General features: G+C 44.3%; 1 protein-coding gene across 2 annotated transcripts in view; it reads left to right on the forward strand.

The window, feature by feature from the left end:
- The window catches only part of LOC143792914 (uncharacterized), a 249,204-nt gene that overhangs the window by 158,645 nt on the left and 75,687 nt on the right, over window positions 1-14,872 (forward strand). For both annotated transcript variants that reach the window (XM_077279376.1, XM_077279377.1), the window contains exons 9-10: window positions 7,978-8,055; window positions 12,832-13,028. In XM_077279376.1, the coding sequence (XP_077135491.1) occupies window positions 7,978-8,055; window positions 12,832-13,028 (275 nt within the window). The remainder of the gene's footprint in view (window positions 1-7,977; window positions 8,056-12,831; window positions 13,029-14,872) is intronic.

Consider the following 14,872-nt stretch of genomic DNA (forward strand, 5'->3'; position numbering starts at 1 on the left):
TAGCAGAGTGGAGTGTGTATAGCAGAGTGGTGTGTGTGTGTGTATAGCAGAGTGGTGTGTGTGTATAGCAGAGTGGAGTGTGTATAGCAGAGTGGCGTGTGTGTATAGCAGAGTGGTGTGTGTGTGTATAGCAGAGTGGTGTGTGTGTATAGCAGAGTGGGGTGTGTGTGTGTGTGTATAGCAGAGTGGTGTGTGTGTATAGCAGAGTGGTGTGTGTGTGTATAGCAGAGTGGTGTGTGTATAGCAGAGTGGTGTGTGTGTATAGCAGAGTGGTGTGTGTGTATAGCAGAGTGGTGTGTGTGTATAGCAGAGTGGTGTGTGTATAGCAGAGTGGTGTGTGTATAGCAGAGTGGTGCGTGTGTATAGCAGAGTGGTGTGTGTATAGCAGAGTGGTGTGTGTGTATAGCAGAGTGGTGTGTGTAGAGCAAAGTGGTGTGTGTGTATAGCAGAGTGGTGTGTGTGTGTATAGCAGTGGTGTGTGTGTATAGCAGAGTGGGGTGTGTGTGTGTGTATAGCAGAGTGGTGTGTGTGTATAGTAGAGTGGTGTGTGTGTGTGTTTAGCAGAGTGGGAGGTGTGTGTGTATAGCAGAGTGGTGTGTGTGTGTATAGCAGAGTGGTGTGTGTATAGCAGAGTGGTGTGTGTGTATAGCAGAGTGGTGTGTGTATAGCAGAGTGGTGTGTGTGTGTATAGCAGAGTGATGTGTGTGTGTATAGCAGAGTGGTATGTGTATAGCAGAGTGGTGTGTGTGTGTGTGTGTATAGCAGAGTGGTGTGTGTATAGCAGAGTGGTGTGTGTATAGCAGAGTGGTGTGTGTGTATAGCAGAGTGGTGTGTGTGTGTATAGCAGGGTGGTGTGTGTGTATAGCAGAGTGGTGTGTGTGTATAGCAGAGTGGGGTGTGTGTATAGCAGAGTGGGGTGTGTGTGTATAGCAGAGTGGGGTGTGTGTGTATAGCAGAGTGGTGTGTGTATAGCAGAGTGGTGTGTGTGTGTATAGCAGAGTGGGGTGTGTGTATATGCTTATAGCAGAGTGGTGTGTGTGTATAGCAGAGTGGGGTGTGTGTGTGTATAGCAGAGTGGTGTGTGTATAGCAGAGTGGTGTGTGTGTGTGTATAGCAGAGTGGTGTGTGTGTATGGCAGAGTGGTGTGTGTGTATAGCAGAGTGGTGTGTGTATAGCAGAGTGTTGTGTGTGTGTGTATAGCAGAGTGGTGTGTGTGTATAGCAGAGTGGTGTGTGTGTATAGCAGAGTGGGGTGTGTGTATAGCAGAGTGGGGTGTTTGTATAGCAGAGTGGTGTGTGTGTATAGCAGAGTGGTGTGTGTGTGTATAGCAGAGTGGTGTGTGTATAGCAGAGTGGTGTGTGTGTGTATAGCAGAGTGGTGTGTGTGTATAGCAGAGTGGTGTGTGTGTATAGCAGAGTGGGGTGTGTGTATAGCAGAGTGGTGTGTGTGTATAGCAGAGTGGGGTGTGTGTATAGCAGAGTGGTGTGTGTATAGCAGAGTGGTGTGTGTGTGTATAGCAGAGTGATGTGTGTGTGTATAGCAGAGTGGTGTGTGTGTATAGCAGAGTGGGGTGTGTGTATAGCAGAGTGGTGTGTGTGTATAGCAGAGTGGTGTGTGTGTGTGTGTATAGCAGAGTGGTGTGTGTGTGTATAGCAGAGTGGTGTGTGTGTATAGCAGAGTGGTGTGTGTGTATAGCAGAGTGGTGTGTGTGTATAGCAGAGTGGGGTGTGTGTATAGCAGAGTGGTGTGTGTATAGCAGAGTGGTGTGTGTGTGCATAGCAGAGTGGTGTGTGTGTGTATAGCAGAGTGGAGTGTGTATAGCAGAGTGGTGTGTGTGTGTATAGCAGAGTGGTGTGTGTGTATAGCAGAGTGGGGTGTGTGTATAGCAGAGTGTTGTGTGTATAGCAGAGTGGTGTGTGTATAGCAGAGTGGTGTGTGTGTGTATAGCAGAGTGGTGTGTGTAGAGCAAAGTGGTGTGTGTGTATAGCAGAGTGGTGTGTGTGTATAGCAGTGGTGTGTGTGTGTATAGCAGAGTGGGTGGTGTGTGTGTATAGCAGAGTGGTGTGTGTGTGTATAGCAGAGTGGGGTGTGTGTATAGCAGAGTGGTGTGTGTGTGTATAGCAGTGTGGGGTGTGTGTATATGCATATAGCAGAGTGGTGTGTGTGTATAGCAGAGTGGTGTGTGTGTATAGCAGAGTGGGGAGGGTGTGTGTATAGCAGAGTGGTGTGTGTGTGTGTATAGCAGAGTGGTGTGTGTATAGCAGAGTGGTGTGTGTGTGTATAGCAGAGTGGTGTGTGTATAGCAGAGTGGTGTGTGTGTATAGCAGAGTGGTGTGTGTGTGTATAGCAGAGTAGTGTGTGTATAGCAGAGTGGAGTGTGTATAGCAGAGTGGTGTGTGTGTGTGTATAGCAGAGTGGTGTGTGTGTATAGCAGAGTGGAGTGTGTATAGCAGAGTGGCGTGTGTGTATAGCAGAGTGGTGTGTGTGTGTATAGCAGAGTGGTGTGTGTGTATAGCAGAGTGGGGTGTGTGTGTGTGTGTATAGCAGAGTGGTGTGTGTGTATAGCAGAGTGGTGTGTGTGTGTATAGCAGAGTGGTGTGTGTATAGCAGAGTGGTGTGTGTGTATAGCAGAGTGGTGTGTGTGTATAGCAGAGTGGTGTGTGTGTATAGCAGAGTGGTGTGTGTATAGCAGAGTGGTGTGTGTATAGCAGAGTGGTGCGTGTGTATAGCAGAGTGGTGTGTGTATAGCAGAGTGGTGTGTGTGTATAGCAGAGTGGTGTGTGTAGAGCAAAGTGGTGTGTGTGTATAGCAGAGTGGTGTGTGTGTGTATAGCAGTGGTGTGTGTGTATAGCAGAGTGGGGTGTGTGTGTGTGTGTGTATAGCAGAGTGGTGTGTGTGTATAGTAGAGTGGTGTGTGTGTGTGTTTAGCAGAGTGGGAGGTGTGTGTGTATAGCAGAGTGGTGTGTGTGTGTATAGCAGAGTGGTGTGTGTATAGCAGAGTGGTGTGTGTGTATAGCAGAGTGGTGTGTGTATAGCAGAGTGGTGTGTGTGTGTATAGCAGAGTGATGTGTGTGTGTATAGCAGAGTGGTATGTGTATAGCAGAGTGGTGTGTGTGTGTGTGTGTATAGCAGAGTGGTGTGTGTATAGCAGAGTGGTGTGTGTATAGCAGAGTGGTGTGTGTGTATAGCAGAGTGGTGTGTGTGTGTATAGCAGGGTGGTGTGTGTGTATAGCAGAGTGGTGTGTGTGTATAGCAGAGTGGGGTGTGTGTATAGCAGAGTGGGGTGTGTGTGTATAGCAGAGTGGGGTGTGTGTGTATAGCAGAGTGGTGTGTGTATAGCAGAGTGGTGTGTGTGTGTATAGCAGAGTGGGGTGTGTGTATATGCTTATAGCAGAGTGGTGTGTGTGTATAGCAGAGTGGGGTGTGTGTGTGTATAGCAGAGTGGTGTGTGTATAGCAGAGTGGTGTGTGTGTGTGTGTATAGCAGAGTGGTGTGTGTGTATGGCAGAGTGGTGTGTGTGTATAGCAGAGTGGTGTGTGTATAGCAGAGTGTTGTGTGTGTGTGTATAGCAGAGTGGTGTGTGTGTATAGCAGAGTGGTGTGTGTGTATAGCAGAGTGGGGTGTGTGTATAGCAGAGTGGGGTGTTTGTATAGCAGAGTGGTGTGTGTGTATAGCAGAGTGGTGTGTGTGTGTATAGCAGAGTGGTGTGTGTATAGCAGAGTGGTGTGTGTGTGTATAGCAGAGTGGTGTGTGTGTATAGCAGAGTGGTGTGTGTGTATAGCAGAGTGGGGTGTGTGTATAGCAGAGTGGTGTGTGTGTATAGCAGAGTGGGGTGTGTGTATAGCAGAGTGGTGTGTGTATAGCAGAGTGGTGTGTGTGTGTATAGCAGAGTGATGTGTGTGTGTATAGCAGAGTGGTGTGTGTGTATAGCAGAGTGGGGTGTGTGTATAGCAGAGTGGTGTGTGTGTATAGCAGAGTGGTGTGTGTGTGTGTGTATAGCAGAGTGGTGTGTGTGTGTATAGCAGAGTGGTGTGTGTGTATAGCAGAGTGGTGTGTGTGTATAGCAGAGTGGTGTGTGTGTATAGCAGAGTGGGGTGTGTGTATAGCAGAGTGGTGTGTGTATAGCAGAGTGGTGTGTGTGTGCATAGCAGAGTGGTGTGTGTGTGTATAGCAGAGTGGAGTGTGTATAGCAGAGTGGTGTGTGTGTGTATAGCAGAGTGGTGTGTGTGTATAGCAGAGTGGGGTGTGTGTATAGCAGAGTGTTGTGTGTATAGCAGAGTGGTGTGTGTATAGCAGAGTGGTGTGTGTGTGTATAGCAGAGTGGTGTGTGTATAGCAGAGTGGTGTGTGTGTGTATAGCAGAGTGGGGTGTGTGTATAGCAGAGTGGTGTGTGTGTATAGCAGAGTGGGGTGTGTGTATTGTACAGTGGTGTGTGTGTATAGCAGAGTGGTGTGTGTGTATAGCAGAGTGGGGTGTGTGTATAGCAGAGTGGGGTGTGTGTATAGCAGAGTGGTGTGTGTGTATAGCAGAGTGGTGTGTGTGTATAGCAGAGTGGGGTGTGTGTATAGCAGAGTGGAGTGTGTGTATAGCAGAGTGGGGTGTGTGTATAGCAGAGTGGTGTGTGTGTATAGCAGAGTGGAGTGTGTGTATAGCAGAGTGGAGTGTGTGTATAGCAGAGTGGAGTGTGTGTATAGCAGAGTGGTGTGTGTGTATAGCAGAGTGGTGTGTGTGTATAGCAGAGTGGGGTGTGTGTGTGTGTGTGTGTATAGCAGAGTGGCGTGGGTGTAGCAGAGTGGTGTGTGTGTATAGCAGAGTGGTGTGTGTGTGTATAGCAGAGTGGTGTGTGTATAGCAGAGTGGTGTGTGTGTATAGCAGAGTGGGGTGTGTGTATAGCAGAGTGGGGTGTGTGTATAGCAGAGTGGGGTGTGTGTATAGCAGAGTGGAGTGTGTGTATAGCAGAGTGGGGTGTGTGTATAGCAGAGTGGTGTGTGTGTATAGCAGAGTGGGGTGTGTGTATAGCAGAGTGGAGTGTGTGTATAGCAGAGTGGAGTGTGTGTATAGCAGAGTGGAGTGTGTGTATAGCAGCGTGGAGTGTGTGTATAGCAGAGTGGAGTGTGTGTATAGCAGAGTGGTGTGTGTGTATAGCAGAGTGGTGTGTGTGTATAGCAGAGTGGGGTGTGTGTGTGTGTATAGCAGAGTGGCGTGGGTGTAGCAGAGTGGTGTGTGTGTTTAGCAGAGTGGTGTGTGTGTATAGCAGAGTGGTGTGTGTGTGTATAGCAGAGTGGTGTGTGTATAGCAGAGTGGTGTGTGTATAGCAGAGTGGTGTGGGTGTAGCAGAGTGGTGTGTGTGTGTATAGCAGAGTGGTATGTGTGTATAGCAGAGTGGTGTGTGTGTGTATAGCAGAGTGGTGTGTGTATAGCAGAGTGGTGTGTGTATAGCAGAGTGGTGTGTGTATAGCAGAGTGGTGTGGGTGTAGCAGAGTGGTGTGGGTGTAGCAGAGTGGTGTGTGTGTATAGCAGAGTGGTATGTGTGTATAGCAGAGTGGTGTGTGTGTGTATAGCAGAGTGGTGTGTGTATAGCAGAGTGGTGTGTGTATAGCAGAGTGGTGTGGGTGTAGCAGAGTGGTGTGTGTATAGCAGAGTGGTGTGTGTATAGCAGAGTGGTGTGTGTATAGCAGAGTGGTGTGTGTATAGCAGAGTGGTGTGTCTGTATAGCAGAGTGGTGTGTGTGTATAGCAGAGTGGTGTGTGTGTATAGCAGAGTGGTGTGTGTGTATAGCAGAGTGGTGTGTGTATAGCAGAGTGGTGTGTGTATAGCAGAGTGGTGTGTGTATAGCAGAGTGGGGTGGGTGTAGCAGAGTGGTGTGTGTATAGCAGAGTGGTGTGTGTATAGCAGAGTGGCGTGTGTGTATAGCAGAGTGGCGTGGGTGTAGCAGAGTGGTGTGTGTGTATAGCAGAGTGGTGTGTGTGTATAGCAGAGTGGGGTGGGTGTAGCAGAGTGGTGTGTGTGTATAGCAGAGTGGTGTGTGTGTATAGCAGAGTGGTGTGTGTGTATAGCAGAGTGGTGTGTGTGTATAGCAGAGTGGTGTGTGTGTATAGCAGAGTGGGGTGTGAGGTTAGGGTTCTGTTGCAGTCTAGCATTTTGCACCAGCTACAATGGATTGTCCTTCTTTATAGACAGGAATAATACAAGTGATTTGTTGTTAGCTGTGATGGGACTTTCAGTCTTGCCTTTTGAAGGTGCAGGCTCACCTGGCCATCTTGCATTATAATTACTCACTTCTCTATTGAGTGATCGGAGTATCTGAGGAATAGGATTGTTTTATATACAGTACAGGCTTGCGAGGGTGAACAGCATTTTCATTTTGTTATGACCTGGTTGCCTAAGAGCCGTCCTTGTGTAAAATACTCCATTAGGAAGTGCAGCTTTATCTACTGTCCTTATAACTCCCTGTCTGCAATGAGCAGGACGAGGAAGCGGTTCATCAATAATATTACCTTTCCTATAGCAGCTGGCTAGCATAGTAATAACTATATTCTGTAAATGGCATCATAAGACTGGCAGTATGTGCATTTACAGTCATCATGTACTGCTCCAACATGTCTAAAATAAATGAAGCAACTTTATAACCACGGTTTTTGGACAGAACACTTTTAGCAGACTATAAAAAGCTTTGTGTAGATTTAAACAAGAATATTTGCTGAATTGCCGAATTTTGTGTATTAAAATAGTTCCAAAAAAGTGTTTAAGAAACAAACAGCAACACATCACAAAAAAGGCCTTACACGGTTAAGACGGCAGTTCACTGCAGAATTCAGACCCAAATGTGTATGATGGAGGCAGAACAGGTGCAAAATACCGATGTCCAACCTCTCGCACACCTGCCGTAATCCACGGGAAAGGAGGGGGATGTACGGTAGTTTAATAACTGCACATATATTCGGCTTGTATAAGGAGTCAGCCAGCATGGTGCACTACATGTATCAGTCTAGCATCCTGATAGATACAAAAGCTGTGAAAGTGTATATATTGTGTACTGTAAATGTGATACTATAGTCACCAATCACGGTCTTCTACGTTTACAGTGCCACGCTGTGCTGGTTCTCTTTTGGGTCATATGAAAATCTCAACGTTCTTTCACAACACAGGGGAAGGGGTTGTGACTTTTGCCGCTTTCACACCTGTATCTGCCAGTTCCGCAAAGATGAACAGAGCTGGGACAGGGTGTGGTGACGCCCATTTGTCTAATTCATAACTAGCTTACCTTTTAGACTGGAAATCTTACTGTAGTCCTCAACTAAAGATTTGTAGTGAGGCTCACGCCACTTTTAAGTTGTGCCTGCTTCATTAAGAGGCATGCTCCTACAACAGGCCTCTTCATCAAGACTGGTGTGAACAATGCCGATCTTGATGATTTGGTTCCTGTGCGTGACCCGGAAGTGTCTTTTCCAGTGTAAGTCTGCGGGTCCATAGGCTATCATTGTAAAAGCCACGTCCGGCTCACACACAGAGCTTCATGCCAGCAGGCGAGTCAGAATAGAAGTCATGTGGGTTAGAAGACTGGAGCGGTGCTGGACAATGGGGAAGACACACCACGTTACACACCTACATACACAGGTGTCGGCAATAAAACGTTTGGTGGGAGAGCCCCTCAGATCATACCATAAGATCAGGTGAGCTGGCCAGCACCTTGTCACTCCACTTCACATGCACTGACTGACACATTGTTCCATATCAGTATTAATGTGCCTGGCTGCATAAGTTTAATTTTTGTTTAGGTTGCAATCATTTGCCAAAATGTCAAAGTAACTTGCTGAAAAGAAACTCAAAACCCCACATGGACCAGAACCCAAAAGTGTGTATACTCCTTAATCTGTATTAGTGCTTAGTATGCAAGCATTACTATGAGCCTGCATTGCATTCTGACACTAATGGTGGTGGTGCCGACATTTAACCTATGCATCATTTTCTTGACAGTCTTGCTGGTCATCTTATTGAATGTGGTGCCCAGTGCACTGGAGGAATATACACTGACTGGTATCTTGTTCCTGACTGGTAAGATGGAAGAAAAATGCTCATGTCTGGTTATAATTATTCTATAGCACGATTTTTCGGTGTCCATGATGTCATAATTATCTTTTTATTTATTTTTATTTTTTCATTCTTTCTTCTCCTTCCTATGTTATAAATCTGCCCTCCAAGCACTACCTTTCTGCCAGTCAGAGGAGGCAGAGGTGCAGGAGAGAGGGAGCCAGCAGCAGCCTAAAGCGGCATTCACATACGTATGTGAAATAACCATGTGATAATAAGCTTTTTATAGGACCCATCAATCAATGGCCAAGAGGACGTGATCTGAAAATCACAGATTCAAGAATAATCTGTGTGAGACTAACAATTGCCTGAACAGATCCACTCCACTGAATGGGTCCGTGTGCTAGTCGCTAAAATCTTACATCGCACACACGTTACGCTCATGCGAATGCAGCCGAAGGGCGACGTGTCATGGAGGGGCATAATGGTATAATTTCCAGCTACGTGTGGGGTCATGTGACACTGCCTGTCTGTCTTGTCTACAAGATGGATTTGAGCTGATTTTTTTTGAGTGGACAGTGCCGTCAGGAGGAAGGAAGGAGAAGAAAATGTGGCTCATATGAGAAGGAATATATACAAAATTTGGACAACTGGAGTCCCAACTACTGTCTGAAAATGTCAAAATAGTATTTATTAAATAACAATATTACATAGTATAGTCAAAAATTACAACAGTACATTTAAGTATAAATGACCATTACATGGGTAATCAGAACAATGAAGGACACAGGTAAAGAAGTCCAAAAGTCCACACTAAAGTAATTAGATCCGACCAGAGGAATGAAGTTCTAAAGCAGTGTTTCCGAAACTCCAGTCCTCACGGAGCCCACAGGTCATGTTTTCAGGATTTCCTTAATACTGAGCAAGTAGTGGAAGTATCATCAACACATCAGGAATTGTCTCCGCTGTGCAACACTATGGAAATCCTGAAAACATGACCTGTGGGCTCCGTGAGGACTGGAGTTTCGGAAACACTGCTCTAAAGGCACGTAAGGCATGTAGTGAAAATCAGTGTATTTCCCAAAAGACAGCTAGTCACATAGGTAAACAAAAGATTGATCCCCACCCATTGGTCAAAGTGTGGAAGCAGACTGTACTATGTGATATTGTTATTTAATAAATACTATTTTGTAATTTTTAGACAGTAGTTTTGACTCCAATTGTCCAAATTTTGTATGAATTCAGGAGTTTCTGTCAATTTTCTAAATTTCCTCTAACGTTTGTGTTGCTCTGATCTATATAATTATATTCATATGAGAAGGAAGCAGAATTCTGTTAAGATATTACAAAGTTTCCTCTATTCGCTCTTACTATCCCTTGCTTTATGAAGCAACCTATTAAAAAATTAAATAGTTGAAAACCACCTCAAGTACAGTTCTGTGTATAACTTTCCCTATTCCCAGCTGGCAGCAAAACATTTAGTAGAATAGGATAAAAAGCTACAGCATTCAGAGAAGCAAGCAGGGATGTGGGGCTTAATGACCAGGGGGTTTGAGTTTCAGTTTGTCTTTTTCCTTGATGTACTACAAAATATTTTGTTGGTGGGACAGAAGACACTTTTTTTTGTTTATTTTTTCCAATCTATTTCATTTTTAGGTCCTATCTGGTGAAAATGGTCAAATTGAAAAAAATATATATATTATTTTGTGTGTGTGTGTGCTTTGTTGTGTAGCCCTAGTAGGTTGTTCAAAGATTAGTATCACTGTAAAGGAATAGTCTAGTTGTGCAGTGTATAGCGATGTTAAATACATGTACTTTGTGCAGGGTGTAAGGCAGATTGGAAATGTGTCACTCACAGGTCTCTCATAATACATCATTGTTCCCCAACTCCAGTTCTCAAGAGCCACCAGCAGATCATTTCTTCAGGATTTCCTTAGTATTGTCCAGGTGATAGAATTATCTTCTGTGCAATAATAAGGAACTCCTGATAACATGACCTATTGGTTGATGACTCTTGAGGACTGGAGTTGGGGAACAGTGCTCTACATGCACAACAAGAGCAACCTGTCACTCAAGGGCAGTGGATTGGAAAGCATGTATCAGTTTTCAGGTATTCAAGAGATTGTTTCGTTATGTTGATCAGGAACACATCGCTCAGACATCAACCTCTGTCTTCCTGACTGTTGCAATGTGTTCCTGATTGATTGCCAGCAGCATAGTTATGCCTCTGGTCCAAACTGTGCACGCTCCGATGCTGCCAATGTAGGTACTTTTTGTTTCTGCAGCACTGAAGATGGACAGACAAAGCAATTAGCTTAAGAGCAGCACATACAAGCTCCATAGCAAAGAGCTTGTTAGCACTGTGCTATTTGTCTAGGAGACCAGCCCCCTCTGCTGTCTACCAGTGACAATGAGCAGAATACTGTAGAATTATAAATCTCTCCAATCTTGAGAATAGTGAGGGTTTTACCTATTTAAGATGATGAGACTGTTGAAATCCATGCAATAAACTACAGACTTATATATTGGAGAAGTTACATTGCAGTGTCAGCAGATGGCGCTGTTGTATCTGTTGATTCTTAATAATATGTAGCGTATCATAACTGTTTCTCTTGTTTAAACTGTCATTCTGTAGTATAGCAGCCATCTTAGGATACGTCTCGCTTTTTCCTCTCCATTGATGATTTTGTACAGTTCCTGTATATCTCTGGTTTCTCCCACAAATGTCTTATTGCTGTTACTTCTGCTGAAGTCTAACAAATTACTATTATTATTATTTATTTATATAGCACCATTAATTCCATGGTGCTGTACGTGAGAAAGGGGTTACGTACAGAGTTATAGATATTGTTTACAGTAAACAAATTTACAGTGACAGACTGGTACAGAGGAGAGAGGACCCTGTCCTTGCGGACTTACATTCTACGGGATAAAGGGGAAGAGACAGAAGGTCGGGGGTGCGGCAGCTCTGGTGGTGGTGAGACGGTAGCTCGGGTGGTGGTGAGGCGGCAGAATGGTTATTGCAGGCTGTAGGCTTTCCTGAAGAGATGGGTTTTCAGGTTCTGTCTGAAGGATCCGAGGGTGGTGGATAATCGGACGTGTTGAGGCGTGGAATTCCAGAGGATGGGGGATATTCGGGAGAAATCTTGGAGGCGGTCTTGGGAGGATCAAAGATTACATGAGGGAAGATATTGGGAGATTAGTTCAGAGATATAAGGAGGGGACAGGTTGTGGATGGCTTAGTAGTTCAGTGTTAATAGTTTGAACTGGATTTGGAGGGATTTGCAGGTGGGAGAAACGGGAGTAGCGAGGAGAGAGGTGGATTAGCCTGGCAGCAGAGTTGAGGACAGACTGGAGTGGTGCAAGACAGTTAGCGGGGAGGCCACAGAGGCGGGTGTTGCAGTAGTCGAGGCGGGAGATGATGAGGGCATGCACAAGAGTTTTAGTAGATTGTGGGCTGAGGAAGGGACAGATTCTGGCAATATTTTTGAGTTCGAGGCAACAGGAGGTGACAAGAGTTTGGATGTATGGTTTGAAGGACAGAACAAAGTCGAGAGTTACCCGAGGCAGCGGATTTCAGGTGCGGGAGAGAGCGTGATGCCGTTTACCATAACAGATAGATTAGGTAGGGGTATACGTGAGATGGGGGAAAGATGATGAGTTTGGTTTTTTCTACATTGAGTTTTAGGAAGCGAGAGGTGAAGAAGGAGGATATGGCTGATAGACACTTCAGGATTCTGGACAGCAGAGAGGTGACATCTGGGCCAGAGAGGTAGATCTGAGTGTCGTCCGCATACAGGTGGTACTGGAAGCCATGGGACTTTGAGTTGTCCTAGGCCAAGGGTATAGATGGAAAAAAGTAGGGGCCCCAGGACAGAGCCTTGAGGGACACCAACAGAGAGAGGGTGGGATGAGGAGGTAGTGTGGGAGTGGGAAACGCTAAATGTGTGGTCGGAAAGGTATGAGGCAATCCAGGACAGGGCAAGGTCTTTGATGTCAAGGGAAGAAAGAATCTGTAGCAGTAGGCAGTGGTGGACTGTGTCGAAGGCAGAGGACAGGTCGAGAAGGAGTAGGATGGAGAACTGTCTGTTAGCTTTGGCTGTGAGTAAGTCATTAGTAATTTTGGTCAGAGCAGTTTCGGAGGAGTGGTGGGGGCGGAATCCAGATTGGAGGTTGTCAAGGAGAGAGTTAGATGAGAGGTGAGAGGAAAGTTGAGCATGGACATGCTGCTCAAGGAGTTTTGAAGCAAACGGGAGCAGTGATATGGTGCGATAGCTGGGCATAGCAGTTGGGTCAAGGTTAGTTTTTTTGAGGATGGGTGTGATGGTGGTATGTTTGAAGGCAGAGGGGAAGGTAACAGAATATAGCGATAGGTTGAAGAGATGGGTTAGGGCTGGAATGAGCATGTTAGTGAGGTTGGGGAGCAGGTGGGAAGGGATGGAGTCAAGTGCACAGGTGATGAGGTGTGATTTGGAAAGGAGGTGAGTAAGCTCTCCTTCAGTGATGTTGGAGAGGGAGGCTATTAGGGAAGGGCAACAAATCTACAACCGAGACAACCCATTTAGTGTAGAACGTCAGCCTATTCCAAGCAGTGCATCATTATGAACTTGATGTGCTATATAATGAAACAATAAGAATTACAGATCTGTCAATAGCGTTTATTTGTGACTTCAAAAAACAAAATCAGTCTCTGAAATGTCATAATTTATGCTATTTTTTATTTTTATATATACACAATTCAACGTTTATAGGTTTCCTTTCCTCTCAACTGCAGTGTGATTTACTGTTTTTCATTACCAGGCATAATATTGGCTTTCCAATAGTGGAGTGTGCCTCCGATGGGTCGTTCACCATATCCAAGCCTCGGGAAACTGGAGGACTTATCTCTTTTGGCACTGTTGCTGAGCAATTGGTTTATGAAATTGGTGATCCTGAGCACTATATTCTTCCAGATGTTTCATGTGATTTCTCCCAAGTTTCTATAAGTGAACTTCAAGGTATGTATATGTACTCCTAATCTTCTATTATGTAAATCTTAATGTAGATGTATTACAACATTACCAATTTGGGGCAGTATAAGCTTGTACAATTACTCTCAATCCACATGTTTTATAAATTGTGACTGTTTTCTCAGCAGCAAAGGGTCAGCAGAATGACCTTGATTGCATTTCCACCTAAGCCATTGACTACGCAGAGAACATCAAGCACACAGAATAATTGTAATTCATCAATGATAAGAACAGCAAATGACTGCATTACATTTATGGTTTCCACTTTATGCCCTAAGATAACCTATTGATCATTAATTTTATAATGTGCCTATTGACAGTGGTGATTTATGATGTTAATATGTGTTTAAAAAGGTACTGTTCCATTACAATCTGCTTTATTTCCATAAATTGCACTAATCTTGTCCATGAACTTGGGTACATACTGTATCCTTGAATAAAAAATGTTAGTTTTTTCAGCTCACAAATGTGTAGTAAATCCCTCCTGCATTGCAAGGAAGAATGGCTGTGTTGGCAGCAGAGAGGAACAAGTACAGTTAGGTATCCAGTCGCAAATAATTTACTAAAAACCATACGTTTATTCACAAATTCATTAAAAAGGCAAAAATGATGCCACACTATGATTAAGAACATGACCGTTCGAAACCTGTAAGACACACTGGGCATATTCCTGAGAATTACTCTCCTTTTTTGCCTTTTTTAATGAATTTGTGAATAAATTTACGTTTTTTTTTTTAATTTCTTTCCCCCAGATTGGCTGCTGGATACCTACCTCTATGGCAGTATATAATATTATTATTATTTTATTTCTTTTTGTATCTCAGGTGACACCTATAGAGATGCTTTGGCTAGGGACTTTGGGAAGGAGTACTGAGAATTCTGCATGCAGAGTGATCTATTATAGCAATCTTCCATTAATTAGATAAAGGAAGTTAAAAGCAGAGGTGGTGCCATATTTCTACTCGGCTGTTTCTAGCAAGCCCAAGCAATCATGTTTTCAATAGGGAGACCAGTGTAATAGCGACTTGGGATATATTTAAAAATTTACTTTTACACCATGTTCCAAATTATTATGCAAATGACATTTTTCTCGGATTTTCCTAAATGGTCGGTGTAAATGACAGTCAGTCTAATAAGTCATCACCCGTTAGAGTATACATCGAATTTTATTGAAGAAACCTACCAATGATAACAGTATAATCTCCAAAATGAATAAAAACTCAAAATGCACTGTTCCAAATTATTAGGCACAGTAGAATTTATAAACATTTGATATGTTTTAAAGAACTGAAAATTCTCATTTGTGGAATTTGCAGCATTAGGAGGTCACATTCACTGAACATAAAAGCTATTTAACTCCAAAACATCCTAACAGGCCAAGTTACATGTTAACATAGGAACCCGTCTTTGATATCACCTTCACAATTCTTGCATCCGTTGAACTTGTGAGTTTTTGAAGAGTTTCTGCTTGTATTTCTTTGCATGAAGTCAGAATAGCCTCCCAGAGCTGCTGTTTTGATGTGAACTGCCTCCCACCCTCATAGATCTTTTGCTTGGTGATACTCCAAAGGTTCTCTATAGGGTTGAGGTCAGGGGAAGATGGTGGCCACACCATGAGTTTATCTCCTTTTATGCCCATAGCAGCGAATGACTTAGAGGTATTCTTTGCAGCATGAGAAGGTGCATTGTCATGCATGAAGATGATTTTGCTCCTGAAGGCACGTTTCTGCTTTTTATACCATGGAAGAAAGTTGTCAGTCAGAAACTCTATATACTTTGCAGAGGTCATTTTCACACCTTCAGGAACCTTAAAGAGCCCTACCAGCTGTTTC

Source organism: Ranitomeya variabilis, chromosome 1 (assembly GCF_051348905.1).
Source record: "Ranitomeya variabilis isolate aRanVar5 chromosome 1, aRanVar5.hap1, whole genome shotgun sequence".
NCBI lineage: Eukaryota > Metazoa > Chordata > Amphibia > Anura > Dendrobatidae > Ranitomeya > Ranitomeya variabilis.